Below are 27993 nucleotides of genomic sequence, written 5' to 3'. Positions count from 1 at the left end.
TAACTGAAAAGGTTTGCCCTAATTCTTGGCCTTTGGAGGTTGGACTAGGTGACCTTTGAAGGTCCCTTCCTACCCAAACCATTCCATGATTCCATGATGAGTCTGTGATTACCTGAGAGCACCATCAGTTAATGAGATAAATACAACTTGAAGGGGACTCTTTGCCTGACCCACTTAAACGTCAAAATATCTTGTCTTAATAATACAAAAAATTGTGTTTTGGTGCAAAATGGCCTCATATTGAGCCCCCTTTCCCAAAGAATTGTTTCAAAGTGAATGAGTTTTCTGCAGGAATGAGCATTACTGGAAAGGGGGAACTTACAGCACTGGGCAATAAAGTAGATTTCTTTTTCCATCACCTACTAATGAAAGAAACAAACCTGACTAGAGATGTATTTATGGTTTAACCATTGTATTTGGGCTGTGACCTGCATGCTTAGAGATTTAATTCCCAAAGGCAGGGCTTTGGAAAGTGATTAAAGTCTGAATGTGAAGGATCGGAGGGGTTTTGGAACTTTAAACTTTGAAAGGATGATTGAAGTTTTGAACTTCACATCCGAATTCATTGCGACTCTGGCACGGCGACCCCAGCGTCACATCTGCCCCCGTCACTCGTGTCACCAGGGTGCCTGGGGCTCGGTGTGACTTGCCCCTGTGCTCCATTACCTGTGGCTTGGCTCAGGCGCTAGCTTGAGTTCCGCTCCCTGCAGCACCCGCACTCCCTGCTGCTGCCAGTGCTCATGGAGCTTTTCTGCCCGGTGCAGGTTGTGACCAACGTCGAGCCCAGGCCGGTGTGAGCAGTGAGCAGTGGTGTATCAGCCGAGATGTGCCTGCAGCCGTGCTGACCTGCCCGCTAACCCCGTTTTGCCCAGCGCCATGGGAGGATGCTTCTCCAAACCCAAACCAGGTGACTGTTTCCATCCCATGGGGAGAAGTAGGTCAGTGGCTGCCGCTGCCCGGGGGAATGTTAATTCTTTGCTCCTGCAGGGAGGATTACCAGCCCCTTAATCCCCCCACATTCCTCCACACTCTCACTCCTGTAGGAAGCTGTGCTGGGGCTGCAGAGGTGCTGGAGGGTGCTGGGGGTGGGTTGCACCCTCCAACCCATCCAAACACCCCCTGCCAGGTCTTCCCTGTCCCGTCTCCTCATGCCCCCACTACCCTCACTGTTTCTGCCCCCTCATGGCCCAGGGTGGGTTTGTCTGTCCCCATATGGTCCTCATACGTGGCTCCAGCCACGTACTTCCTTACTGCCCCAGCTTTGGCACTCACTGGGCAGCCGTTAGTTTTGTCCCTGCTGGAAGAAAATGACCAGGGAAGGAGCAGGACCACCTAATGCTTGATTTCCTGATGCTTTCTCAGTCCCACCAACCAGGCCAGATCCTGGGGCTGCTCTGCTCTCTGGATTTCTCATGTGCCATGAGTGTGGTGCCCTCACACCTTCCTTTACCAGTGATGCTGTGACACAGTTTGGTCAAAACCCTTTCCTGGATAATTCTGACTGAAAGAACAGAGACTGAGATGAGCTCTTAGGCAGAAGCTCTTCCCTGTGAGGGTGCTGAGGCGCTGGCACAGGGTGCCCAGAGAAGCTGTGGCTGCCCCATCCCTGGCAGTGTTCAAGGCCAGGGTGGACAGGGCAAGCTCATCATACCCAGAAGCACCCACATCACCCCAGTGCTGGTGCCCTGGAAACAGATGCTGGTGCAGTTGGTGTTACCAAAGCTCCCTACGAGGAGAGCTGTCATCCTGCAGCTTGTTTTGGACACTTAAGAGGGAGCTGAAGGATGACCTTGTGCTTGATATGTGCTTGTGCCCAAGTGCGAGGGGGATCATTCAGCATCCACAATAATAAGGTGGTTTTCTGCCCTAGACCTGCACTGTGACTTTATGGGTCACTGCAGAGCCAAGGTAACAGCGTTGGACACTGTGAGCTCTAAGTTTTCTTTTGTGAAAACCCTCACTGCTTATAGCCTTCCTTGAAACGTTTAAGGAGTGAAAATGCATCTGGGAATAAACGCCTCTGTTGACTAAACTTGTGACAAACTCTGCTGGCAGCTCCAGTTTATTTCATGCACCATCAGCAAAGTTGCGTTTAGTCTTGGGCTGGTGGAGGGATAACAGTGCTCTGCAGGCACATTTCCTGAAGGGCAGATTTTCACATAGAGCTGTATTTGCATAGCAGGGTTGAATGACTGAAAATGCCACCCTGCAATGTAAGGCTTTCTCTGCAGCTCTGCTTTTCATTAGCGGTCTTCAAAGGCTTTTGACAAGCCTTTCCCCAGCCCTGGTTAGCACACCGCTGCCTGCGGAGCTTCATCGTGGTGGTTATACAACCAGTGAGGTAAACATGCATTTGAAGGTGCTGATTGTTCTGGTAAAGAGGTTTCACAGCTTTCAGTGCTGTTTGTCACTCCCCTGCACCACCAGAGCGGAGCAGTGGGCTTCCCAGTTTCTGAAAACCCACTTACCCCCTGTATGCAGGAGAAGCAAACCGTGCAGGGACAGAGCAGGGCTGTTTTCTCCACCAGTGCTGTTGTGAAATGAAGGAACTATTTCAGGTGCAGCCTGAAGTCATCAGAATTTATTTAGGTGCTTTTGAAATAGGTACAGGAGGTCCTTGTCTGTTCCATCTTCTTATATCTGAGAGAGACCCTCGGTCCCCTCCCTGAGCATCCTCAGTGTATCTCGAGATAACCTTGACACTGCACACACGTTGCTGTGTGCCAGGAAGAACTCCTGATGACCAGATCACAAGTACCAGAGCTTTGGGGAGTGGAGTCCTGCAACAGTAAATAGCTGCGCTGGCTGTATCGGAGACCAGCCCTGAAGTGCTGCAGCAGCGTTTGAGCCCGTCCTGGTACTGTAGTGTTTAATTATATTCATTATATTCAAGTATTTATTCTATTCAGGCAGTGACATCATGTGCTGTTCCCTCCGGTGCTGCAGAGCCCTGTGCAGACGGATCCTCTGCTGCAGGCCCTGGTATCAGTCTCTGCATCATTTTTGCCCTGCTTTTCCCTGTGCGAGCGTGGTGCATCCGCAGTAGCTGCCAGCTGGCAGCCTGTGTGGGATCCCAACGCCTGCTCTGGGAGAGGCAGCCAGCTCAGGGTGAGAGTGAAGGGACCTGTGGTGGTGGGAGCTGCAGGAGCACCATCGGTGCACTGGGCATGGGAGAGCAGCTTCCAAGCCCTGTGAGGTGGTGGGCATTTTCCTTTGCACTCTGCTGGGCTCAGCTTGTGATGGGGGGGCAGCTCCGGCACGCACAGCATGTCTGCAGGGTGCTTCGTCCTCGCACAGAGGGGGCTTTGGCTCTGAGCAGGCGATGTGTCCCCTTCACAGGGATGCTGCCCGCTGCTGGAGGGGATGCTTTGCTCCGAGGTGCCCCCAGGTTTGGCTGGCAAGTCCTACCTCCTGTTTTTTGGGAGTGTGGCATGTGCAGAACGGGGCATCTGAAGGATGAAGGTAGACCTGGGCATGTCTGACATAATTGCTTTGTTGATAGCTCTGCTATTGTTAATAGAAATGGTTTGGAGTCTCTTTGAGACCACCTGAAGTAGTTGTCATCGAGATTTGCAGTTCAGAGGCAGCATGGTTGAGCCTGGGGGGTGCCTGGAGAGCTCAGCTCTGGGGGGGACAGGGAGCCCCCAGACCTGCCCCATGGTGGTGGGTTTACTCTGTGTTGGCTGTCGGAAGATGTCGTGGTTTAAGCCCAGCAACCTGGAGCAAGCTGCTCTAGTGTGAGGAGTCCCTGCCTGTGGCAGGGGGTTGGAACTGGATGAGCTTTAAGGTCCCTTCCAACCCAAGCCAGTCTGGGATTCTATGAAAAGCAAGGATAGCTGCTTTACTTCGGTGTACACCACTGAACAGGTTTGACAATAAAAGCTCCCTTATTGTGGACCAGGGGACCCAGGGACAAGCAGGAACTGCCCCTGACCATCAGAAGGGACACCATAGCCAGTGGGACCCCTCAGCCCTGGCAGCCACCCTGCGTGCCGCCACCAGCAGTGATGGAGCAAGGCACAGCTGGAGGTGCCCCTTTGTGTCTTCCTGCCAGACAAGGATGTGCTGCCAGCCCCCCATCCCCACACAGTGGTGGGGGAGTCCAGAGGCTCTCCTCAGCGCCCCAGGTGAAGACATGCAGATGTTCATCCGAGCTCCCCAGAGGGGAGCCCACAATCTCACACCCCCGTGCCTGGGGTGGGCTGGCTACAAGAGCACCAGGGGAGGTCAGTGATGAGCTCTCACATTGTAAAGTCAAACCCATCACCTCAGCTCCCAGGGATTTCATAGAACTGAAACCATTAATATTCATAATAAACCCCCGGGAGTTCTATAGAGAGCCAAGGGGTAAGTGCCAGAGACTGAAGAAGCATCTCAAGCAAAATGGAGGTTGCTGAGCTTTCCTCATCTTAGAAATGTCATGAACAGAAGCTGTGCAGAAGATAAAAATTAAAGCTCATGACATAAACAGGTTAAGGAAAGGCAAAGGGAGGGAACTACATGCCTCAGAAGAGCAAGACAAGCCCTGCAGCAAGAGAAGGGTGCTGGGTCTTCCCAGCTTTCCCTGTTGCCTCACGCTAATTGTTTCAAGTCCCTTGAGAGGACAATGGAAGAAAAGGTCAAGGGGGAGGTTGATCCAAGTGCCAGACCCACCAGGGACAGGATTCACCAGGGGGTCTGATGAACAGATCCAGTAAAGCCATTTTCTGTGTATCCATGCTGAACCAACAGACAATGTGAACCTCTGTTGCAGTGTGGCACCTGCAGGAGCTCCTGCAAATGTTCAAACGTGCATTAAAAAACATTAAGATAAAATATTGCTGTGAGCAGATTTATGCTTGGAGCTCCACAGCAATAGCGCAGCTCCCAGCAGGTACCCAGCAGAGGGACTGCCTTGGCATCACAGAATTCAAGACTGGTTTGTGTTGAAGGGACCCTAAAGCTCCTCCAGCTCCAACCCCTGCCACAGGCAGGGACCCCTTCCACTGGAGCAGCTTGCTCCAAGCCCTGTGTCCAACCTGGCCTTGAACACTGCCAGGGATGGGGCAGCCACAGCTTCTCTGGGCACCCTGGGCCAGTGCCTCACCAATGGATTTTCTCACTTGAGGCTGAAGGTTCACTCCATGCTGGAAACCCCATGCAAAATAATTCTGGATATTTCTAGTGCCTTATTAAATGGTCTCCATCTACTGAAGCATCTTTACCCACCACACAGTGCTGCCTTTCTCGTTCAGTCAGTGTAACCTACCAGCAGCAATTCAAGGGTTTTCTGAAGTCTGAGCCCTAGGGCCTTGGCATGCCTCACATTTAGCTGCCTGAAGCTGTTTTCCACTAAACAGGACAGGAACTGTGACTGAGGGCTTGTTTTGCACTGATGACTGATGTTTGCTTGCAAGAATATGTACTTTATGCATGCAAAGGCGCTTGATGGAGAAAGAACAGTGGAATAATGGGCTGGGGTAATCAAGCTGAGTTTGATACTAAATGTTCTATCTTCCCAAGCAAGCCAACAAAGAAATATTCTGGTGTGTGTCAGTCCCTTTTGAAGCCCAGGGAAGGAGCGAGAACGGCTGCAAAACCTCTGGCTTCATTTCAATAAAGGTGTCTGTTTGCTCCTGCAGTTGAAGTAAAAATTGAAGTTGTGATACCTGAGAAGGAGAGAAGCAAGGAGGAGATGTCACCCAATGGGAAAGCCAGCCCCCTGATCTACAAAGTCAATGGGACTGCCCGGCATTATCATCTCGAGGAGCATCCCATTGCCAGCAACCCCTACCACAACCCAAAGGACATGGTGGAAGCATCCGTGTGCCACGTGAAGGACCTGGAGAATGGACAGTAAGTGCCTACTATTTTTACAGGTAGAACAGAGAGACCTTCTACCCCAAACCAAACTCCGTGTCTTGTTCTTCAGAGGTTCTAGAGATGATGACTTGGTAAAATAAGCTTCTTTTCTTCATCTTAAAAAATGACATCATGGACAATTGACAGCTTTTCTTTAACGGTCTGCTGCTCCCTGCACAATCTGCAGTGGGCCTCATCTTCAAAAGATGGAATGTTCTGTAGCAGAATTTCTCAACAGGCTGATTGTAAGATCCTTTCCAACTGAAACCGTTCAATGATTCAAAGATTCAAAAAGCTCTGCTGGTCACAGGGATGGTGAGGAGGGAGCTGGCTGAAGCCTGTGAAAACCTACCTGGCTGTGGGTGGTTGTAGCAGAGAGCTCTGCAGCTAAAACTGCCACCGGTCTGGAAACAAGGCTCACACTTCAGCTGTGTGTGCACTCAGGTACTGGAACACGGCACCAAGTGCAGTATGGGCTTGCACCATTTGCAGTTCAAGGTGACAACAGCTTTTTTCCAAGCAGGCTGAGTCTAGCTGAGAACAGAGGTGCTGCAAGAAGGTCCCATAGCTCATGTAAGCAGTGGGCCAGACTGAAGGAACCCCTTCTGACTCTGATAACCGGAGGAATTTTCCATCCTGGAAAACCTTCTCAGTCCCTCCTCTCAAGGGGCATGCTGAGCCGGGGGTGCATAAGCACAGCAGCAATGTAAAGCACTGGCACAAGTGTTTGGGCACCTCTACCTTGTGCTGGTGGAGTCTGCAAGCACTCAACATACTCTTTCATGCCATCATTTCTGCCTTTCTGGTACTAAGATGGTCTCAGCGTAACCATAAAAGATACTGGAGGATAAACTCTGGCTCACTGCAGGGACATCAGTGAGCTACAGACAGAAAGAAGCCCCAGTGCTCCCTCTGAGCAAAGGTCCTTTGCAGATCAGAGATGAGTTTTAGCTGGTGCTTCCCAGGTGTGGGGTGGAACGGGGCAACAGGGCAAATTCCCAACTGTGTAAATAGCTCAGCAGGGAGCAGCGAAGCACAAATCATCCTCTGCAGTGAGGGTGGGATCAGGAGCTCGCAGGTGGCTGTGCACTGCCTTGAAGACACCAGGTCTTCTTTTCGACTCCCTCAGGTCAGACAGGTCCTTGGGTAAGTTGTAAACTCTTTCACTTATCTTATCTGTCTTCCCATAGAGTTATGGTTGTCATTTAACCACAGGGTTTATCTGAAGTACTGCACAGCTGAGGAATGCAGCAGGACTTGTATTGCTCTATTCCCCTTGTGCTGACCAAGGGACTTCCAAGTGCCAAATGTCCTGCACAGGGAGGGAGCAGAGCTGCATTGCTCTGGAGTGGGGCTGCCAATTTACTGGGACAAAACAGCTCCCAAGGGCAGGAGCTCTGCTCCTGGTGAGCTCTGCTGCTGGTCTCACCTGTGGTGGCAAGGACATGAGCGTTTGCTGTTACTCCAGTGGGACAGTTGATGCAGATGGAGCAGGCACCTGCACAAAGACTTGCCCAGGATGGGTTTGAAGGTTGTACAGGGGTGCTGGTGCATTGAACCCTGGTCTCATCTCCATGGCTGTGAAGTAGAGAGCAGGACAAGTGTTTCTCTTGCCTGAGTGCAAGTGACAGGGCTCTGTTGGGATGTTACCCAAATAGGAATGAGCATGCAAAGTGAGTCCCATTCTTCTGACACCCTGAGACCTGTAATACATGAATGGTGTTCAGGGCTCACACGTGGCCAACAGCTTTCTTAAGCACATGGGATTTGCTGTGTGCACAGTGATGTACTCAGTACATCAAATGCAACATGCCAGGCTTGCTGTAGAGATGGTGCACTTCGTGCAATGGGAACAACCAGGGTTTCCAGATCAAGACCAAGTGGAGACAGGCTTTCTGGCTGGAAGAGGGGAAGTTTCCAGGGAACAGCAGCTCTGTGTTCCAGCTCCCTGCAGAATGAGGGCTCACTCCTTGTCTCCCAGCTTTCCTCCATGGCTAGCTGGAAGGCTCTGCCGGCAGCAGCACAGAGGCAAAGCCCCTCCAGGATGCAGAGATTTCCTCTGCAGAAAGAGCAGCGGGAGGTAGCAAGGAGGGTACATGGAGTTCTGAGGAAAAGGTGACCCACCTTGGTGACCTGGGATGTAGCCAGGCCCGGAGCACAGCCCCAAGACTGGAATACACCAGGGGTCAGAACTGCCAGTCCTGGATTTCAAGCCTGAGCAATGTTGTGTTTGCTTTGAGTGAGTGAACGCCAGCCTGGCCGCGGCTGCTGAGCTACTGGGGTGAGGAGGGGAGGTGTCACAGTGGAACCAGTTTGGTTTCTTGCTTCCACTATGTGCTTGAAAGCTTTATTGTGACCCCTTGCACTTGGGTGGAGACCTCAAGCCACTTCCTGAGGAACTGGGGTGGTGCTTTGGGCCACTGCTTGACACGGTGATGGGTGAAGAAGCTGCCCTTCAATGGCCCAGCTTGGATGTGCCCAGGCTGGGAGCAGTAGAGAAGCTCCAAAGCTGGCTTGGTGACAGGGGTGACCCAGGCCTGTAGGTCCCCTAGAGCTGGTGGTGAGCAGGTTGAAGGAGAGGGGGAACCTGGTGGGACCAGGGCTGGATGAGGGGGTGGCGGATGCTCTGCCGTGTGTTTTCCATGCTCCTCCTCCCCAGGATGCGGGAAGTGGACCTGGGCTGTGGGAAGGCTCTGCTCATCAAGGAGAATGGCGAGTTCCACGCCGTGGGACACAAGTGTCCCCACTACGGGGCTCCACTGGTCAAAGGTCAGTCTGTGTCACCTCCTCGGAGACTGAGAGCATCGGAATGTCAGCAGGAGCCAGCCCAGTGTCCATCTGGCTGCACTGCTGGGCACAGGGCAGTGCTGTGCCGTCAATCAGCATCACCTTGGTATGTTCTCACTGGGGGAAAGCGTGTGCAGGGAGCTGGGGGTGCACAGATCTCCTGGGAGCACTTTGCCACAGGTCTGGTTTGCTGGTGAGCCCCGCTTGCCTGTCACAGCTTGTCACACAGCCTGTCACAGGGCTGTGCATTCCTTGGGTGACTTTGAGTTAAAAACTAGCATGGGCACTGTTAAATTCAGCTTCTGCTTGATTCTTCAGCTGGAGCTGAGCCTCTCTGGATGGTATGAAAGAGCTGCAGCTCCCTGTCCCCACACAAAGCCTGGCTTTATGGGGCTTTTCACATTCTGTCCACCAGTTCCAGCCACTGAGTTTGAAAAATGTCTTAAAGGGGAAAAAGCATCCCCTTATGTTGTTTCATAAAAAAATCCTACAAAGCCACAGCTCTTGTAAATCACGTCCTGACGGGGGAGGAGAAGCTCTTTGGGCTGATGGGATCCTTTCAGTAGCAAAAAGAAATGTTGCTGGTGGAATTCTGTGGAATGGTGGGATGTTGTTTTGGGGTGATAGGGTGTTGAAGTGGGATGGTGGCGTGTCGAAGTGGGTTCCCATGTTGCACAGTGCTGGGTGCACGAGGGGACGCTTTTAGCCCCTCTTGGGGCAGAGGAGCCCGTCTGCCTTTCAGAGACCTGCAGTCACAGCCCTGACACTGGCAGGCTGGCTGCTCACATGAGGATCTCACTGGGAAATACAGGACTTGCTGCAGAAGTCATGCTCCTGCATCCCAGCATGTGGGTGATGAAATGTGGCGCTGCTGTGCCTTGGCAACGGAAGGTGCAAGCACAGGACCAGTCCAGCATGGCCAGACTGTAGCTGTTCACTCTGCTTCAGGGCTGTGAACCAGGGCTTTCAGGCAGGAAAAGCCTAAGTCCAAGGTAGCAGCCTCTGAGCAAGCATTTGTGAGGAGCAAGCTCATGGCTCCGGCATGTCCCCTGCTTCCCTGGCAGTGGGCAGGCCCCATGCTGTGTCAGGATCTGTTCTGAAACACGCCTGCTCTAAACAAGTGATGCTCTGCTTGAGGCGCTGCTTGCTCTGGATGCTCCTGGGGCTTGTGGAGGCGACGGCAAGAGCCTGGAGGCTGCAGCCCCAGGCCCTGCTGCAGCACAAGGTTCTATTCCAGGCAGAGCAGACAGCTCTGGAGCTGTGCTCAGATGTGCTGGAAAGGCACTGTCAGTGACAGCATTCCAGCTGGGATTGCTTATTCAGGATCCCAGTTCATAGCTGTTCAGCCTCTATTGCAGTCCCATGTGTGAGGGAAGATAACTCCACATCAAGTACCCAAGATGCTGTTGAGCATCCAGGTCCACAACAGCCGCACATGTCCTGTAGGAAAGGTCACACCTCTGGGTAAAGGAGCGTCATGGGGACATGCTCACAGAGTGGGAACTTTGAGGACAGCTCCTGCCACTGCAGGAGGCCCTGGGCACCAACCTTCAGCTGTCAGGAGGTCAGCCCTGCTTCAGTTGAAAGCAAGGAGTCCACCACCACAAGGACAGCAGGAGGGACACTTGCCTCTGCCACCCTGCCCTGGCTATGTCACAGCAGCTTCATCTCCGTGGGCTGCAGACAGAAACAGGAGACAGCTGCAGGGCAGCACCAACTCCGCATTGCTATGTTCCCTGCAGGGGTTTTGTCCAAAGGAAGAGTCCGCTGTCCCTGGCATGGAGCTTGCTTCAACATCAGCACAGGTGACATAGAGGACTTCCCTGGTTTGGACAGCTTACCCAGGTTCCAGGTGAGACCTTCGTTCTTGCAAAAGCAGAGGAAATCACGGAATCTCAGCCTGGTTTGGCTGGAAGGGACCTTAAAGCTCCTCCAGCTCCAACCCCTGCCATGGGCAGGGACCCCTTCCACTGGAGCAGCTTGCTCCAAGCCCCTGTGTCCAACCTGGCCTTGAACACTGCCAGGGATGGGGCAGCCACAGCTTCTCTGGGCACCCTGGGCCAGCGCCTCAGCACCCTCACAGTAAAATGCTTCTTCCCTATGTTCAATCCAGATCTCCCCTCTTTCAGTTTAAAACCATCACCCCTCGTCCCATCACTATAGGCCTTTTTAAAAAGTCTGTCCCCATCTTGTCTGTAAGCCCCCTTTAAATATTGGAAGGTTGCAATAAGGTCTCCCTGGAGTCTTCTCCAGGCTGAATAACACAAACTCAGCCTTTCCTCATAGCAGAGGTGCTCCCCTTGCTTCCACCCATGGGCACTGGGCACCTCCTGGGAACCCGGAGTTGGAGGTGCGCAGTCTGGGAGGCCTTTGATCAGGAATGGGGTGAGACTGAGGAACCAGCCGTAAGCCAGAGGTAGAAATCAGGTTTCAGACTGACTGTCAGTGCATAGTTAATACGAGACAGGAAACATCCCCACAGCCTTGAGCTGGGCTGAGCCCTGCCATGGCCTGAGCTGCTCTCACAGGAGACTGGTGGGACCACTGCACTGCTCATGGGCTGTTCACAGAGGGAGCAATCACCCTCCTCATGCCAGAGGCATTCACTGCCCTGCAAACCACTGCTGTTCTATCACCCTCAGGTGAAGATCGAGAAGGAGAAGGTGTACATCCGAGCAAGCAAGCAGGTAAGGGGCCACTGGCACCCCAGAATCAAGCCCCGTGCTTTTAGTTTCTGCTCTGTGTGTGTCAGGGTGGAGGGAAATGCTTTTCTTCTGGTCCTGCGGCAGGGGAAGCAGTGCCTGAACAGGAGGATGCACAAGCATCCAACATGGGTAAACCAAAGGTCCACCCAGCCTGGTCCTGTCTCAAGCAGCAGCTTGTACAGAGGCACGAGTGGAGCAGGGCAGAGGTGGTGTGTCTCCCTCCCAGCCCCCTGCAGCTGCCGATGCCTGAGCCGGGGTGTCCATGGATCCAGCTCTTACTGGGTGTTTGTCCTGGATTTGTTTGTGTTTCCTTACACTCACAGCAACGTTTAATTTGGTTGGCCCATAGAAACAGGACTCTTCCAGCAGCCTTGCTGGGTCTGAATGTGGCGGAGCGATGACAGAGGTCATCTGTGCTCCCTCCAGTGTGTGAACAGGGAGGACTTTCATCCCCCAGATGTGAAGCCCATTCAAGCCACTGCCACCTTTCTTTCCACTAGAAGCCTTCTTCTGATGCACATTTACATGTACACGTGTGTTGAGTCCAGTGGCTCAGAACAAGGTGCACCCGTACAGCACTTGGGTTAGGTCCCGAGAAGTCACCTGAATGGCAGCACTCCTACACCAGCTGATTTGGGTGGGATATGATGAGGAAAATTGAGCCTATTTTCTCTTCCAGAAATGGAGTTCAGCCTCCAATGGCTGGGAGCAGGGGGTCTGTGAGCAGGGCTATAGTGGCATAGGTCTTTGGGTGTGCTCTGGCAGGCTGGACAAGTCCATCAGCTCCTGTGGATATCAGAGGTGTACAAATTCTGCTCAGGTGCAGGATAAAGTTCCTGACAGGACTTCTGCATTTCCATCTTGCCTGTTGGTTGCAGAGGTGCATAAGAACACACCTGGGCTGCTTCTATCCCCTCTCTCCAGCTGTGTGTACCTGGATCAATTTGCAGAAGGCAGTGGATGAATTTTTCTTTTACACCTTGTAAAGGGGTGATACATCGTGTGGTGGAAGGGTATTTGGATGTGCTTGGGTTTGCAGTCCTCACTGGCTACAAAGGTGCAGTTTCTTTTTGATCCAAGCTGCTTTATGACAATAATGTGGTTACCCAGGTTAAAGATGAGAAAAGATAATGACTTTTCTTCCTGTTGTTGGTGGCATAGGCTCTTCAGACACAGAGGAGGACAAAGGTGATGGCAAAGTGCATCTCCTTGAGCAACTATAACCTGAGTAGCACCAATGTGCTGATCATCGGCGCAGGTATTGTGTGGCACGTGCTGGAACCACCATGTATGTCCCCTCCTGCTCTGTGGAGCTTTGTAGTTCCCTGTCACAGTCCTTTGTAGTGGGTGCCCTGAACCCTCTTCCCTCTGCACCCTCCCCACGTACATCAGTAACCCCCGATTTCCACAGCTGATAAGTGTAAAGTCCTCTGACGTGATCCTGTGATGTGGATACACCTTTTCCTCTTGGAGCCTGCACATCTCTGTCTCAGCCCACCGCAGCTGCCTGCAGCTCCAAACCTCTCACCCCAAGATGCTTCTCTGAAGATAAATTCTTCTGTCTTCCCAGAAAATATCAAAATCCTGCATGAAATTGCGAAACTGCCTACTTCTTTTCTTCCCCCTTTCCCATCTCCATTTGTATAATGCAGTTTTCATAGAAAGCTGCAGTGAATGGAGTTTTGTGAAGTGAATCCCATCTTCTGAGTTTGCCTGTTTCTGGAATGGGTTGGAAACGAAGCTGGTTGATTGAGAGCCAGGGTGTGACGCTGTGTCCCCGAGGTCAGCTGCACTGTGCTGGTGTGCGGCACAGCTGGTTGGGTTTAGGAGCAAAGGGTTTAGACCTTCAGATGCCCACTGCACTGCTGCCACCAGTCTTCCTTCTCCCTTAGGGGCAGCTGGACTGCTCTGTGCAGAGACCTTGCGCCAGGAGGGTTTCTCAGACAGGATTGTGATGTGCACGATGGACAGACACCTGCCCTACGACAGACCAAAGCTCAGTAAGGTTTGTATCACTTTGGGAATGTCATATTCCTTCCCTGTTTTAAAACTTGCTCTAGGACCTTTCCCCACGTGCTGCAGCAGCATGTTTCTTCTTCCTTGTTCGTCCCAACTGTGGTTCTCCCTTGAATTTTATTTTCTGTTGGTGACTGAAATATGAAACATAACAGGAATTGTTAAAACTCTGAACTGAGTGCTCCAGCACAGGAACAAGGGAGTTCTTCCCTGTGAGGGTGCTGAGGCGCTGGCACAGGGTGCCCAGAGAAGCTGTGGCTGCCCCATCCCTGGCAGTGTTCAAGGCCAGGTTGGACACAGGGGCTTGGAGCAAGCTGCTCCAGTGGAAGGGGTCCCTGCCAATGGCAGGGGTTGGAGCTGGAGGAGCTTTAAGGTCCCTTCCAACCCAAACCATTCTATGATTCGATGATATTCTTCACAGGCCTGTCTATAGCTGACTTGGGCATGTTGCACCTAGATGGATCCTTTTATCATGTTTCTGGATCAAAATCTTCAGGGCAATGAAATGGAACATGTGAAAAAAATGTGTTGTCTGCCAGGTCTTTAATGACTGCACAGTTCTTCCTGCCCAGTGGTGCTCCATGCCATGATTATTGGGAGTATCAGTCACTATCACAACTGGATAACTTGATTGCAGTGCAAAGATCACTTTTTCTGGCAATCATGTCATTTTATATTCTATTGTAGACACAAGATGATCTTCTAATTGCATTTTTTATTACTGATTCTTAAGTTTTACATGATACCAGAGAGCAGCTCAGGTTGGACAGGAGCACTTGGTCTTGAAGACTGGAGGTAACCTCAGAACAGGCGGTGTATGTATTACCCTTTCTGTCAGGGTTGCTCTGACTCTGCTTCCAGACCCAAGGCAAAGTGACTTTCAAAGGAAGGCAGATATACGCGGGTTTTTTTGAGAACATTCGAGCTGTTCCTGTGCTTGGACAGGACCCATTTGGGGTGAGGAGCAGCTGCCTGAAACCTGCATCCAGGAGTCACAGGGGTGCGCTGGGGAGCTCAGAGAAGCTCACAGTGCCTGTCCCAGCCCGGCAGCTCTTCCCACATTCATCCCCACCATGTGAGTCTCTGACTGCCTTTTCCACTTGCCATTAAATAGTAAGAACATCTCACACAGCAGGGATGTTCTGCATGGTCTGTTAAACTCTCCACTCAACACATCTGGCTGTAGTCACTTTGGGAAGGTGCACAAAGCCCATGAAAGAGCAGGCAAAATTTTCAGGAGCAGGCTAGAAAACAAAGGGGATTTTTCTTAATCTTATAGTGAGGGGACTAACCTTGGAAAGAGTCATTGGAGGAGGAGCATGTAAAGCTGTAAGCAGCAGACTTCTTGCCTCCTGGAAACTACAGCGTTGTCCTTCATCTGCCTTGCTGAATGGCTGATACCAGTCTGTCCCAAAGTCCCACCAGACTGCTCCTCTTTGTCCCCTTTGGACCATGACCTGCTCTCTGGTGTCCTGCACCATCCCCATTATGTCTCTGGAGCACTGAGCAGGAGCAAACCCACGGTGGTTGTGCACTACCCTGCGCTGCCCTCCCTGCACATGCTCCCAAGCTGTGAGTCTGACGTTCCTCTCTGTAAATGTTGGGTGTAGAAAGATTTTGCAGTAAGATCTGTATGACCTTGCCTGTATCTCAGGTCCCAAGATATGGGTCTCTGCTGAGCACAGCATCAGCTGGAGTAATGGTGAGGGGGTGTCCTGCAGGGCTCATCCTGGCCCCTGACTGAGCCTCTCCAGGGATTAGGACCTTGCTGTTTTCCAGCTGGTTGTCTTCCAAATAACGGGGGTTTTCTTTTGTTCCTATGGACTGTGAGAGCTGCTTTGCACTCAAAAGCGCTTGCTGTGGTCCTTCCTTGGCCAGTCAGTGCCACCCCAGTGTCAAGCAGGAAGAAGGCACCAGCCTGGCATCTTGTGGTGACTTTTACTTGACAAGGCTTTGATTCCAGCCACTGTGTATCAACTCTTTTAGCCCATGCCATAAGGACTGACTTCAGGCTACTGACTTGGGTTCATAACAGACATTTCTCCCCTTGCCTGTTCAACCACAGCAGTTGACAGGAGAATGGCTTTTTTGCAGTCGATGGATTCCCACCCGGAGCAGATCGCCCTGCGCCCCAAGGAGTTCTTCCGCAGCTACGACATTGAAGTCCTAACTGAAATGCAGGTAAGGAGAGTGCTGTGTGTACTTGCAGGCCACCTCCTGCAGGTGCTGACACACAAGGGCTGCGTTTAGGAGACGTGGCAGCTAGTTCTGTTCATAGCTCACTGGTTGCATTGCAGAAATGTTGGGTCTCCTCCAGCACAGAGCACAGGTTGCTTGTGACTGTTCCAAACTACAGTTAATGCAGTTCCTCGTGTGGCAGGAATGACAAACTGTGCAAACTCTGCGGTGACCATCATTCCTTACCTGCCATTTGGGAACTTCCTCACATGGATCTGGGGTGACCAAGTGGCCTCTGATGAGGATAACCAGCCTGCAAGCGATGCAGACAGTAATGGCTTGAACATTTCTCCCCAGTATTTTATTTATACTGTGAGATCTTCAAAGATCCGTGGAAAGGCAAACAGGAATATTTAAGGTCTGAGTTGGCTAAGCTGTGCACAAGAACACAGGAGACTAAGAACTAACGGATAGGTTGGTTTGGCCCAGTTAGAATTAAACTTGGCTAGGGATGTGAAAGATAACAGGAAGGGATTCTATAGGTAAATTTCAAGTAAAAGACAGACTAGGGACAGCGTGGGCCCTCTCCAGCAGCTATCGGGAGAACTGGCTACCCTGGATTTGGAGAAGGCTGAGGTTCTTAATGACTTCTTTGCCTCAGTCTTCACTGGCAAAGGCTCTGACTGCACCACCCAAGTCTTGGAAGGCAGACTCAGGGATTGCAAGAATGAAGACTCCAGGCCCACTGTAGGAGAGGATCTGGTTCGAGACCATCTTAAAAACCTAAACGTACACAAGTCCATGGGACCTGACGAAATCCATCTGTGGGTCCTGAAGGAGCTGGTGGATGAAGTTGCTAAGCCACTGGCCATCATATTTGAAAAATCATGGCAGTCAGGTGAAGTTCCCGACGACTGGAAAAAGGGAAATATAACCCCCATTTTTAAGAAGGGAAAAATGGATGACCCAGGGAATTACAGACCAGTCAGTCTGTGCCTGGCAAAATCTTGGAGCAGATTCTCCTGGAAGGCATGCTAAGGCACATGGAAAACAAGGTGGTTGGTGACAGCCAGCATGGCTTCACTAAGGGGAAATCCTGCCTGACCAATTTGGTGGCCTTCTATGATGGGGCTACGAAACTGATGGACAGGGGCAGAGCAGCTGATGTCATCTACCTGGACTTGTGCAAAGCCTTCGACACTGTCCTGCACAACATCCTTGTCTCTAAATTGGAGAGACATCAATTTGATGGGTGGACCACTCGGTGGATAAAGAACTGGCTGGATGGCCACAAGCAAAGAGTTGTGGTCAATGGCTCAATGTCCGGCTGGAGACCGGTAACGAGTGGTGTTCCTCAGGGATCGGTGTTGGGACCGGTCTTGTTCAACATCTTTGTGGGTGACATGGACAGTGGGATTGAGTGCGCCCTCAGCAAGTTTGCCGATGACACCAAGCTGTGTGGTTCGGTTGATACGCTGGAGGGAAGGGATGCCATCCAGAGGGACCTCGACACGCTTGTGAGGTGGGCTGATGCCAACCTGATGAAGTTTAACCATGCCAAGCGCAAGGTCCTACACCTGGGTCAGAGCAATCCCAGGCACAGCTACAGGTTGGGCAGAGAAGAGATTCAGAGCAGCCCTGCAGAGAAGGACTTGGGGGTCTTGGTCAATGAGAAAATGAACATGAGCCGGCTGCAGTGTGTGCTCGCAGCCCAGAAAGCAACCGTATCCTGGGCTGCATCAAGAGGAGCGTGACCAGCAGGTCGAAGGAGGTGATCCTGCCCCTCTGCTCTGCTCTTCTCTTGTGAGACCTCACTTGGAGCATTGTGTGCAGTTCTGGTGTCCTCAACATAAAAAGGACATGGAACTGTTGGAACAAGTCCAGAGGAGGCCACGAGGATGATCAGGGGAGTGGAGCACCTCCTGTATGAAGAGAGGCTGAGAACATTGGGGCTGTTCAGCCTGGAGAAGAGAAGGCTGCGTGGAGACCTCATAGCAGCCTTCCAGTACCTGAAGGGGGCCTACAGGGATGCTGGGGATGGACTCTTCATCAGGGACTGTAGTGACAGGACAAGGGGTAACGGGTTCAAACTGAAACAGGGGAAGTTTAGATTGGATCTAAGGAAGAAATTCTTTACTGAGAGGGTGGTGAAGCACTGGAATGGGTTGCCCAGGGATGTTGTGAATGCTCCATCCTTGGCGGTGTTCAAGGCCGGGTTGGATGAGGCCTTGGGTGGCCTGGTTTAGTGTGAGGTGTCCCTGCCCATGGCAGGGGGGCTGGAACTGGATGATCTTAAGGTCCTTTCCAACCCTAACTATTCTATGATTCTATGGTTGGGCTGGGAGCTGAGTGAATGGCTGGGGTTTCATCCCTTAACATACTTTAGGAATGATTTCAGGTTGCGGCTGTGGACGTCAAGAACAAGACAGCTGTGTTCAAGGATGGATTTAAGATGGAATACAACAAGCTGCTGATAGCAACTGGAAACACGTAAGCTATGAATAAACATTTTAAAGAGCGAGAGAAACATATCTGAGAATGTGAGGAGCTTGTGCCTGGGCATGAGGGGTCAAATGTAGTGGTTGAATTTGTTTGCAAAGAGTGTTTGCTTGCATGAAAAGCAAGGGATGACTATTGGATAAGTCTGTATATATCTCTATCTATCTATCTATCTATATCTCTATCTAGATATATCTATATCATCTTTATCTATATATCTATCTGTATATCTACATAACCTATATCTCTATCATCTCTATCTCTATCTCTGTATCTGTCTATGCAGGGGGGTTGGACTAGATGACCTTTGAAGGTCCTGTCCAACCCAAACTATTCTATGATTTTATGATATATCCGTATCTATATGATCAATATTATATATATCTTTATCTCTATAAATCTGCGCTGGGTATGTCTGCTCAGCCAAAGCTGAAAAACCTTTGTGTCATCTCTGTGTCACTCAAGAGCACCACCCTGGAAGTAGTGGGTTGACTTGTTCTTTATAAAGGATTTGTCAAAACTGGCACTTTAAGATGAAAGTGAGGCACCCTGGCTCCCTTTCCTTGTGCTCCCAACACCAGGGCACAAAACGAAGTAGGAGAAGTGCAGCCCCTGCAGAATTTAATCTGGTAAAGGGATGCCGTAGAACAGCCAAAGCAGGGGCTCCCGTTGCCACCCTCTGTGCCACCAGTAACAGCAACAGCCCCACTAAATGCTAAGGTCTGATGCTGGCGTCTGCACTAGTCTCCTAATCAGGCTGAGGAGGATTAAGCCTTCAGCAGTAATGTCGAAATCCTTATGCACAAGCTCCAGGTACCCTGGGTAAATGTTTTAGGTATCCGAATTATTTAGGATCATCTGTCCCATTTCCAGATGTGAGTTGAGGATGCAGGAGCCAGATGTTTAAAAATACATGGGTTCCACTAAGTGCATGGGGAGGACAAGAATAAACTGCTACAGCATGCTCCTATGAACAGATAGTGGATCCTGCATCTCCAGAGGGTTATGAAACATTCAGTGTCCGGCTTCAAAGCATCTGCTGGGGCACACAGTGACATTTCTGTGTCCCATTAAGCTTATGGAAATTTTTACAGCATGCCAGCAGTGAAACACAAGCTTAGAATTGCAGAATAGTTTGGGTTGGAAGGGACCTTCAAAGCTCACCCAGTCCAACCCCCTGCAGTGAGTAGGCACATCCTCACCTGGAGCAGTTTCTTAGAACCACATCCAGCCTGGCCTGGAATGTCTTCAGAGATGGGGCATCCATCCGCTCTCTGGCACAGGGCAGCCTGTGTCAGTGTCTCACCACCTTCATTGCTTGCAAAACCGTGCCCAGCCTGTGTTGTGCTGCACTGCCCAGGACTGAGCTCACCCCAGCCTCGAGGGCTCCCCGGCCCATGGATGGGGTCAGGGCAGCTCTGCCCACGGCCCACCAGCGTTTGGGGTTTTCCATGTTATGTCTCCAGCCCAGAGAAAGGTGGAAAAAGGGAAGATCTGAGATGCTGCTGGAGTCCTGGAAAGAGGGTCTGCAGTCCCAGCTTTCAACCTGGGGTCTAGAAAAGCACCTGTATTGCCCTGAATGTGTGTTTTTCAGGCCCAAAGCTCTCAGCTGCAAAGGCAAGGAGGTGGAAAACGTTTTCAACATCCGGACGCCTGAAGATGCCAGCCGTGTGGTGAAGCTGGCCACGAGCAAGAACGTGGTTATTGTGGGAGCATCCTTCCTGGGTGAGCGCTCATTCCGCAGTGTCCATGTCTCGCTGTCCACATCTCCCTGCAGACTTCATGCAGTCCCTTGCTCAGTTTGTCACTGCTTGGTTAGAGGTAACCCCTTGCCCAAGCTAGACCTTAGGGTTGTCCAACTTCCAGCCCCAGGTGGAGAAGAGAAGCTCTGTGGGGACCTCAAAGCAGCCTTCCAGTATTTGAAGGGGGCTACAAGGATGCTGGAGAGGGACTCTTCATCAGGGACTGTAGCCACAGGACAAGGGGTGATGGGTTCAAACATAAAGAGGAGAGATTTAGGTTAGCTCTTAGGCAGAAGCTCTTCCCTGTGAGGGTGCTGAGGTGCTGGCACAGGGTGCCCAGAGAAGCTGTGGCTGCCCCATCCCTGGCAGTGTTCAAGGCCAGGTTGGACACAGGGGCTGGAGCAAGCTGCTCTAGTGGCAGGGGTGGGAGCTGGATGAGCTTTAAGGTCCCTTCAGCCCAAACCAGCCGAGTGGTTGGAACCCCAGGTCTCCCTGTAGAGCAGCTTCAACCTCCTCAGCTGGGATGGGGTGAGGCTGCTCCTCTGCTGCTGTCCCCACTGCCGCTCAGATCTGCTTCTGTTCCCCAGGGATGGAGGTGGCCGCCTACCTCACGGAGAGGGCCCACTCAGTGTCTGTGGTAGAGCTCGAGGAAGTGCCCTTCAAGAAGTTCTTTGGGGAGAGGGTTGGCCGCGCTGTCATGAAGGTACCTTGGTTTCCCCCCAGAGGGTGGTTTTGGTGGCAGTGGGTTCTGCTTGTCTCGCTTGGTGCACTAATTTATTGATATTTGATGTTTATTGATTAAGCCAGGATGGCAGCAGTGACTAGACAAGATGAACAGGCTGTGTCTTCCCCTCTCTTGATCCATGTGTGCTGTAGAGCACCTTCTTCTGGACACATGTTGGGGATGGAGCTGGTGCTGACCCCCGTTTGCAAAGCGGTTGAGGAGAGCCCAGAGGGTGGTCAGGGCAGTGCAGGGGGCACAGGAACACCGGGAGCAGTGGTCCTGATGTCCCCTGGTTTGTCCCATGTCCCCCCTCCAGATGTTTGAGAGCAACAGGGTAAAGTTCTACATGCAGACAGAGGTGTCGGAGCTGCGGGAGCAGGAGAGCAAGGTACGGTGCGGGCACGGGCTCCCTGGATTCACCACCATAGCCTCCCCCTGGGGCGCTGCTCTCTTCACTGCTGAGGTTCTGAGCTTTCCTAGCCCCTGAAATCGATATTCCTGGGGGTTGCCCTCCAGGAGCATCATGCTCCAGTGTGGCACGCGGAGTGGTGCCATTGCTCCCACCCTTCCTGCTGCCATTGGAAGGGGTTATGGTCACACTGCAGGTCAGAAGAGGAGCGAGCTGTCAGTTTGGCTTGTTCCTATTACAGGTTTTGGGGGTGTTTTTGTCCCTAAAATAACAGTGCTGTTCCCCTGTGTCTCACGCAGCTGAAGGAGGTGGTGCTGAAGAGTGGGAAGGTGCTGCGTGCCGATGTGTGTGTTGTTGGCATTGGTAAGGGGCTGTGCCTGCGGGTGCGAAGCCCATGGGGCTTCTGGGGCTCTGCTTGGTGGAGGGGCCATGGCAGCAGTGGGTCCTGGGGCAGGGGAGCTGGGGGGGGTGGTGATGTGCCAGCCCTGCACAGTGGGAGTGGTGGGGCTCTGTAGGGCCCCTTTCCCTTGGGATAGACAGGTTGTCCAAGCAGGGGGCAGATGTGTGGCCTGGGGGTCACCCCAGGGCTGTGGGGGTGCCCGGCTGCCGTGCCAGCAGCTCTTCCCTTCTCCCACAGGCGCAGTCCCAGCAACGGGCTTCCTCAAGCAGAGTGGCATAAACCTCGACTCCAAAGGCTTCATCGTGGTCAACAAGGTGAGCCTGGAGGGCAGCCCCTGCCAGGGGAGAGCAGGAGGAGCTGAGGGCTCTTCTCCAAGATGAGCTTCGTTGCAGCTCCAAACTGGTGCTGCAGGGGGGTTTTATCCAAGATGCATAATGCTGGAGCACCCAGGACCTCCCCTGCAGCCCTGGGTGCTGTGGCTTGGGTCCAGCTCTGAGCTGCCCTGGGATGGTGTGGGTATTTTGGGGGGAAAATGGTTTCAAGGATCCCAGAGGATCTTATCTTTCCTCATCAGCACCAGTGACTCCAATACGAGTGATGTTGGTGCTGATGGATGGTGTGTGCTATGAGGGAAGAGCTGGGGCTCATTGCTCATACGTGCAATAAGCCAGGCTCTATTTCAAATCCTGACAGACTCCAGCCTTCTAAGAGGGGCTCCAGGACACCAATCCATGTCTCTCTTTACTGGGTAACCCACTGGCAGGTCCTCTCTGTGGTCTGCTTGGAAAGTGGTGGATCAAATCCCACCATGGGCTCCCAGAGCTGAGCAGAGGCTGCCTGGTGTTCCTGGGGACTGCACAGCTCTGGTGCAGTTCCCTGTGTCTGTTCAGGGAGGGTGCAGATGCCACTGATGCCCATTTCTGCTTCCTCCTGCAGATGATGCAGACCAACATCCCCGGAGTGTTTGCAGCCGGTGACGCTGTCACATTCCCACTGTCCTTGAGGAATAATAAGAAGGTGAACGTCCCTCACTGGCAGATGGCCCACATGCACGGTAGGTGCTTCACAGCCCCTTGGCTTCGCAACAGCAAATTGCTTATGGGAAAGAGCCTTTTCCATACCCCCAGGAGATTTCCAAACCCACTGGCAAGAGAACAAGGCAACTGCCAGCAGGGGAGCTGGGTGGTTGTGTTTAACAGTTTGAAGCATGTGTATTTGGTGCTGTTCTACGCCTTCATTTGTCAGCCTCTTGACGTGCATTGCCTAACAATGCCTGAGACCTTTCTCCCCCCCGTGCCAGCAAGCCTGGAAACCCTGGTGTGATTGTCTGCCCTCAAGCTTTCCAAGGCCACAACCCCATGAGGAGGTTGACCTCTGTGTGGGTGTCCTGGGTGAGAAGTTTTGGAACCACACCTTCAACATTAGCCTTTGGACACAGCCGCCTTTAACACTGGCCCAGACATGCCATGAGGATGATCAGGGACTGGAGCACCTCCTGTATGGAGACAGGCTGAGAACATTGGGGCTGTTCAGCCTGGAGAAGAGAAGGCTGCGTGGAGACCTTGGAGCAGCTTCCAGTGTCTGAAGGATGCTGGAGAGGGACTCTTCATCAGGGACTGTAGTGATAGGACAAGGGGTGATGGGTTCAGACTGAAACAGGGAAGTTCAGGTTGGAGATAAGGAAAAGGCTCTTCCCTGTGAGGGTGCTGAGGCGCTGGCACAGGGTGCCCAGAGAAGCTGTGGCTGCCCCATCCCTGGCAGTGTTCAAGGCCAGGTTGGACACAGGGGCTTGGAGCAAGCTGCTCCAGTGGAAGGGGTCCCTGCCCGTGGCAGGGGTTTGGAGCTGGATCCTAAGCTCCTTTTCAACCCCTAAACCATTCTGTGATTCTATGGTTCTATGCCTCTGTGGGTAAGGACTGTCCCCTAACAGTCTCCATGTCCTTGGAGAGGGGGGAGTGATTATCCATCCCATCCCCGTTTGTGGTGGGAACTCAGCGAGCTCTCAGCCCTGCCACTGCTACAGAAGCTGTGTTGAACCAGGCTCAGTGGCACATGGCTCATGTCAGTGGAGGTAACGAGTCAGTAGGAGCTGCAGTGCCGGGGAGGAGTCCAAGCCCAGCTCTGGGCGATGCCATGCACTGGGCTTCCTTGTTGGTACTCTTGCTTGTTGCTGTGTAGTCTTTTATTTACCCTAAGCAGAAGGTCCTGGTCTCCCTGTACTCTGGGACTGGAGATGTTGATGCTGTCCTGTGGCTGAGGGCAGATCACAACACCTGCCCCAGCACAGAGCTGCCCTGCTTACTCTGCTGCTTTTCTCTTTCAGGCCGTGTCGCCGCACTGAACATGCTGGCCCATGGCGTGGAGCTCAACACAGTCCCATACCTGTGGACTGCGATGTTCGGGAAGAGCATCCGATATGCGGGTAAGGGGCTCCCTGAGCCTGCTGTAGAGTTTGTGCTGGTGGAGGTGTGCTGGGATAGAGCAGCCACAGCCACATCCCTTGCTGCGGACCCTCTGTGCCAACCTCTGCTTCAGGTCTGCTTCCCTTCCTGCCTCCAAAACCTGGTCTGCTCATGGCCATGTGCGCAGGCCAGAGGGATGGCTGTGGTCACAGGGGGTGGCCCAAGCAAAAACAGTGTCCCTTAACTCTGAAGTAAAAGGGGTGCTTTTTGGTACCCTCATCTAGTGCTGGTTTCTTGGTGACTGCAGGATGGTCTTCGTGTAGCTCTGGATTGAAACATCCTGTCTTAGGGACTAGAGCTGGATCCAGGGGAATTGTTGCTGATTCCACTGCTTCTCTTGCCTTCCAGGTCATGGGGAAGGATTCGATGATGTTGTCATTCAAGGAGATTTAGATGAACTGAAGTTTGTGGCATTTTATACCAAGTAAGTGTTTCTCTTCTCCACATTCATCCACAGACATTGGTCTAAGCTTGTTCTGTTAGGCTGAAAAGTATTTTTGCCAGAGCTTCTGCCTGAGGTTTTGCTCCTCTCTGGACACTGCGGCTGCAGGACATTAATAAAGGGCCCTAGAGAAATGATGTGCTAAGAATAAAGCAAGTTAATCTGGTCTTTGGACCTAATGTCTCTGCCAGATATAAGCACTTGGTCTGTTCACAGAGTGTTTGAGAGCAGATAACAGCTTCTATTAATGGGTTGCTGGAATTTCCCATCAAAGTTTTCCTCCCCCTTTCATCACTGTGTTAATGATCTGTGGCCAGGGCTGGGCTGGGAGCAGAGGTATCATTGCTCCTGTTATGGCTGACAAATTAAGCTCAAAACCCCTCTTCTGACAAACTGTGAAGGTCAGCAAGAGTTCAGGAGCTTCTGTTACACCTGTGTGGAACTCAGCTCCCCCCTCGGCTGGGAGCCTGGCTGGGAATACTTGCCAGGGATGTGCTGACAGCCGGGATGTGCTGCCCCAGTGTTCCTGAGCCACGAGAGCCACGGCAAGACTGCACTGTGGATTTATCCCAAAATATCTGCTGCTCTTTATTCTTGTGCTGCCCCTGTCTTGTCCCTCATGGGGACCTCTCATGGGGCCTCCTCATGCCTGAAGACGGGTGGGATTTCTTCAAGTGCTTTCTAATGTGGGGATGGGGAGAGTGAAACCAGGAAAGTGAAGGTCTGCAGGGCCCAGTGATCAAACCACCTGTGGCAGCATCAGGCAGAGCTCATCTCACCGGGGCTCTCCACCCCTCTGTGCTCTGCCCAGTGTCCCTCACAGCATCCCCTCTATGTCCCCCTCTTCAAGAGCAGCCACTTGCTCCCATTGCCAGCAGTTGGATGTGGCCATCAGGTTTGAAGAGACACAGGGCTCCCTTTATCAGGCCATGGCAGCAGCAGCCAGGTCCCCAGCACTCACCCTCCTTCTCCTAGCGCCTCGAATAGAAACCTGCTGCAGGCAACAGGGCTCCACCATGGGCCGCCCTTGGCACGTGGTTCACCTCTGAGCTCCCCTCGGCCAAAGCCTCCTGACAGGGTGGGTTTGTGCCCATGTTGGGGATAGCTGCTGCAGGGGAACATCCCCCTTCTCCAGCCTCAGCCATGGGGCTGTCGCTCCCTACCCTCTCGATGTTCTGAAGTTCATTTAAATCACACAACTGCCAAAGCAGCGTTTTAAAATGCACTGTTTGTTGTGTGGGTGTCAGGCGGGGGGGGATAAAACCCAGGTTGGGCAGTTTTGCCAGAGGGGTTTGCAGCACTGTGTGCACTGCATCCTTGTGAAGCCACTGCACAGCCATTGCACTGTCCCATCTCGTGTCCGCTGCAGCATGAGCAGGCCAGGTACCCACAACCTGCCCTGGTATACATTTCTTTGCAGCATATCATCTTCTTTGAAGCCTTGATTCCCCCTTTCCATACCGGAGCTTTCAGCCATTTATTCCAGCCCTGATTAGAGAGGAAATGTCAGGTTGCTTTAATTAAACATCTGTAGAGCCTGTTCAAAGGAGAGCCCCGCAGAAGGTGCATAATCCCTGCTCTGTGCAGCCCAGCTCAGCATGCCTGGGCAGACCCACCGGCACACAGGGGCGCTGCCCTGTGCTCTGATGTTCTGCCACCCGGGAGGGGCTCTGGAGATGGTCTTTGGGTACCAGGGTGGCATCTCCCCCTGAGAGCCAGAGGTGCTGGGGGAGCGCTGGCCAGCTCATCCCCACTCCTTTGCTCGGCTGCAATCCCAGTTCCTGCTTCTGTGAAAGCATTTCTTCCTCTTTTCTCATTTGGTGTCAGTTCCTCTGGTTGGTGCTAATGCTTTTTGATTGAGGACACTGCCCAAAATGGGCAATCCCCTCGTGCTTCCTTCTGCTGTGCCCACTCGATCGTTCGGACTCTCCTCCTCCTGGTGCACGCTGTCAGGGAAATCCTGACCTCCTGCCTCTCCCCTCTCTCAGCACAGGGCAGCAGCACCAGGATCACCTCCCTGGCTGGCAGCAACCACTGGGCATCCCTGCTGATGTCCAGGGCTTTATCCACCTTTGCTGCTGTTTTCCCACAGATTCCAAGGTGCCTCAAGCTGTCTCCACCCCCTGAGCACCCTAGTGATGCTCACCACGCCAGCACATGTGAGAACACAGTGGGGCCAGCCTGCTGTGTCAGCTCCCAGCTTTCTCTTGCCCCTTGTCCCACCTCACCAGCACGGGCCCTGTGGTGTCCACACCTTGGGACGGGTCCAGGATGTTTCTCCGCTTCCTGCTTCTCTCCAGCGTGTGCTTCCTGGGTGCTGGAGCTGCGCTTGTGCAGGGCTGCTCTAACCCCATGCTCTGCCTGGCCCTAGGAGTGACGAGGTGGTGGCCGTGGCCAGCATGAACTACGACCCGATCGTGTCCAAGGTGGCCGAGGTCCTGGCTGCCAGCAGGACCATCCGGAAGCGCGATGTGGAGTAAGTAGTGGTGCTGTGGGAACTGGCAGTGCTGGGGCAGGGGCCCAGGGACCGGGGGTGCAGGGCAGGGCTGAGCGCCCCAGGACAGGACCCCGATGACACTGGGCAGCCTCTCCCACTGCTCCCCTCTCTGTAGCCTTCTGCCTCGCTCACTCTGTGCCCCTGTCACTGTGCCCCCCTCCCCCAGCTGCCTCCATCTCTCACATCCTGTGCACAAGGGGTTTGTCTTGAGCACAACAGATCCTATGAGACAGTGGTGCTCAGTGCACCAGGCACCCCTGGGACCATGCTGAGGGTCCACCCAGCCACCAGGTAGTGTTGTGCCCAACGCCCCCAGTGCATCGGGAAGCACTTGCTGGCTGGGAGGGAGGTGGCATCTCATGGGCAGCCCGGCTGGCCGTTGTGGGGATCAGCGAGCCTGGAGGAGGCCGGATCACCTAAACCTGAATGTCTTCTCTTTCTGTCTCTCCTGCTGCTTTCGCTCCTTTCAGGCTGTTTGTTCGTCACGGCAAGTACGTTCTGTTTGGGATCCCAGTGCACTGGGTGTGGGGCTCGGGCTGGCTGGAGCTGGTGGGGATGGCTGCCACATCCCCTTTGCAGCTGCCTTTTGGCTGGGATGCTGCTCGGTGGGGGAGATGCCTGCCCTTGGGTGGCTTCCGCAGGAATTCCCAGCTGAATGCAGGAATGGCTTGTTTTTGGCAAAAAACCCCCAAACGCCACTGTTTGAGCTCAGTTTGAGCTGGAACGGAGTATCTGCACATGATGTTTTGGGTAGGTGTAGTGACATATGAGTGAGGGTGGAGGACGGGGCACAGCCCATGGGGACCGGTGTTCAGCGCTGAGGGCAGTGCCCAGGTGCATCAGGAACAGTTTTGCACGTGCATCTCACAGTGCTGCTGGTTTGCTCTCCCTTTTAGAACCGGAGACATGTCCTGGCTGACAGGAAAAGGCTCCTAACGCTGCTGGTGGCTGTGCCCTCCTGGTGCTGCGCTCGCCGTGGGGAGATGGGCTGGCAGCTCCGCGGAGGAAAGGGAGCACCGCAGCCGAGTCACTTCCCCTTCAGACCCAGATGAGCCTGGCCCCGGTCACTGCGCACTCACTCCCCTGCTGGGGCTCTGCTGCAATTCCCATGGGATGCTGGAAAAGCAGCCCCCACAGAGAGCAGGGCTCGGCACTGGTGGTGGGCACGGGTGCTGCAGATGCTGACAACAGACTGGGAGTCCCCAGCACGACCCTTGCCTCCGTAAGCAGCATGAGTGCCTTTTGTTGCTCCCTGTGCTTTCATGCATGTGGCCCCATCCCCAATTCCCTT

General features: G+C 53.0%; 1 protein-coding gene across 2 annotated transcripts; it reads left to right on the top strand.

Moving 5' to 3' along the window:
• Positions 1–876: 876 nt before the first annotated feature.
• Positions 877–27638, top strand: AIFM3 (AIF family member 3; the record flags this gene model as incomplete). 2 transcript variants are annotated; one of them, XM_080628647.1, is made up of 20 exons in its annotated part: positions 877–907; positions 5622–5835; positions 8501–8610; positions 10371–10480; positions 11271–11315; positions 12495–12591; positions 13226–13338; positions 15444–15530; positions 17926–18017; positions 19621–19751; positions 20356–20471; positions 20809–20880; positions 21201–21264; positions 21539–21615; positions 22238–22355; positions 23625–23723; positions 24112–24187; positions 26577–26681; positions 27173–27193; positions 27599–27638. In XM_080628647.1, 20 exons carry the CDS (start codon positions 877–879, stop codon positions 27636–27638), a joined length of 1818 nt encoding a protein of 605 aa, XP_080484773.1. The 2 variants fall into 2 exon arrangements, with proteins under 2 accessions (XP_080484773.1, XP_080484774.1); XM_080628648.1 differs by lacking the exon at positions 27173–27193.
• Positions 27639–27993: the final 355 nt, after the last annotated feature.

This window comes from Psittacula echo (genome assembly GCF_963264785.1).
Source record: "Psittacula echo genome assembly, chromosome: 13".
NCBI lineage: Eukaryota > Metazoa > Chordata > Aves > Psittaciformes > Psittacidae > Psittacula > Psittacula echo.
This window is presented reverse-complemented; position numbering and strand designations above follow the sequence as displayed.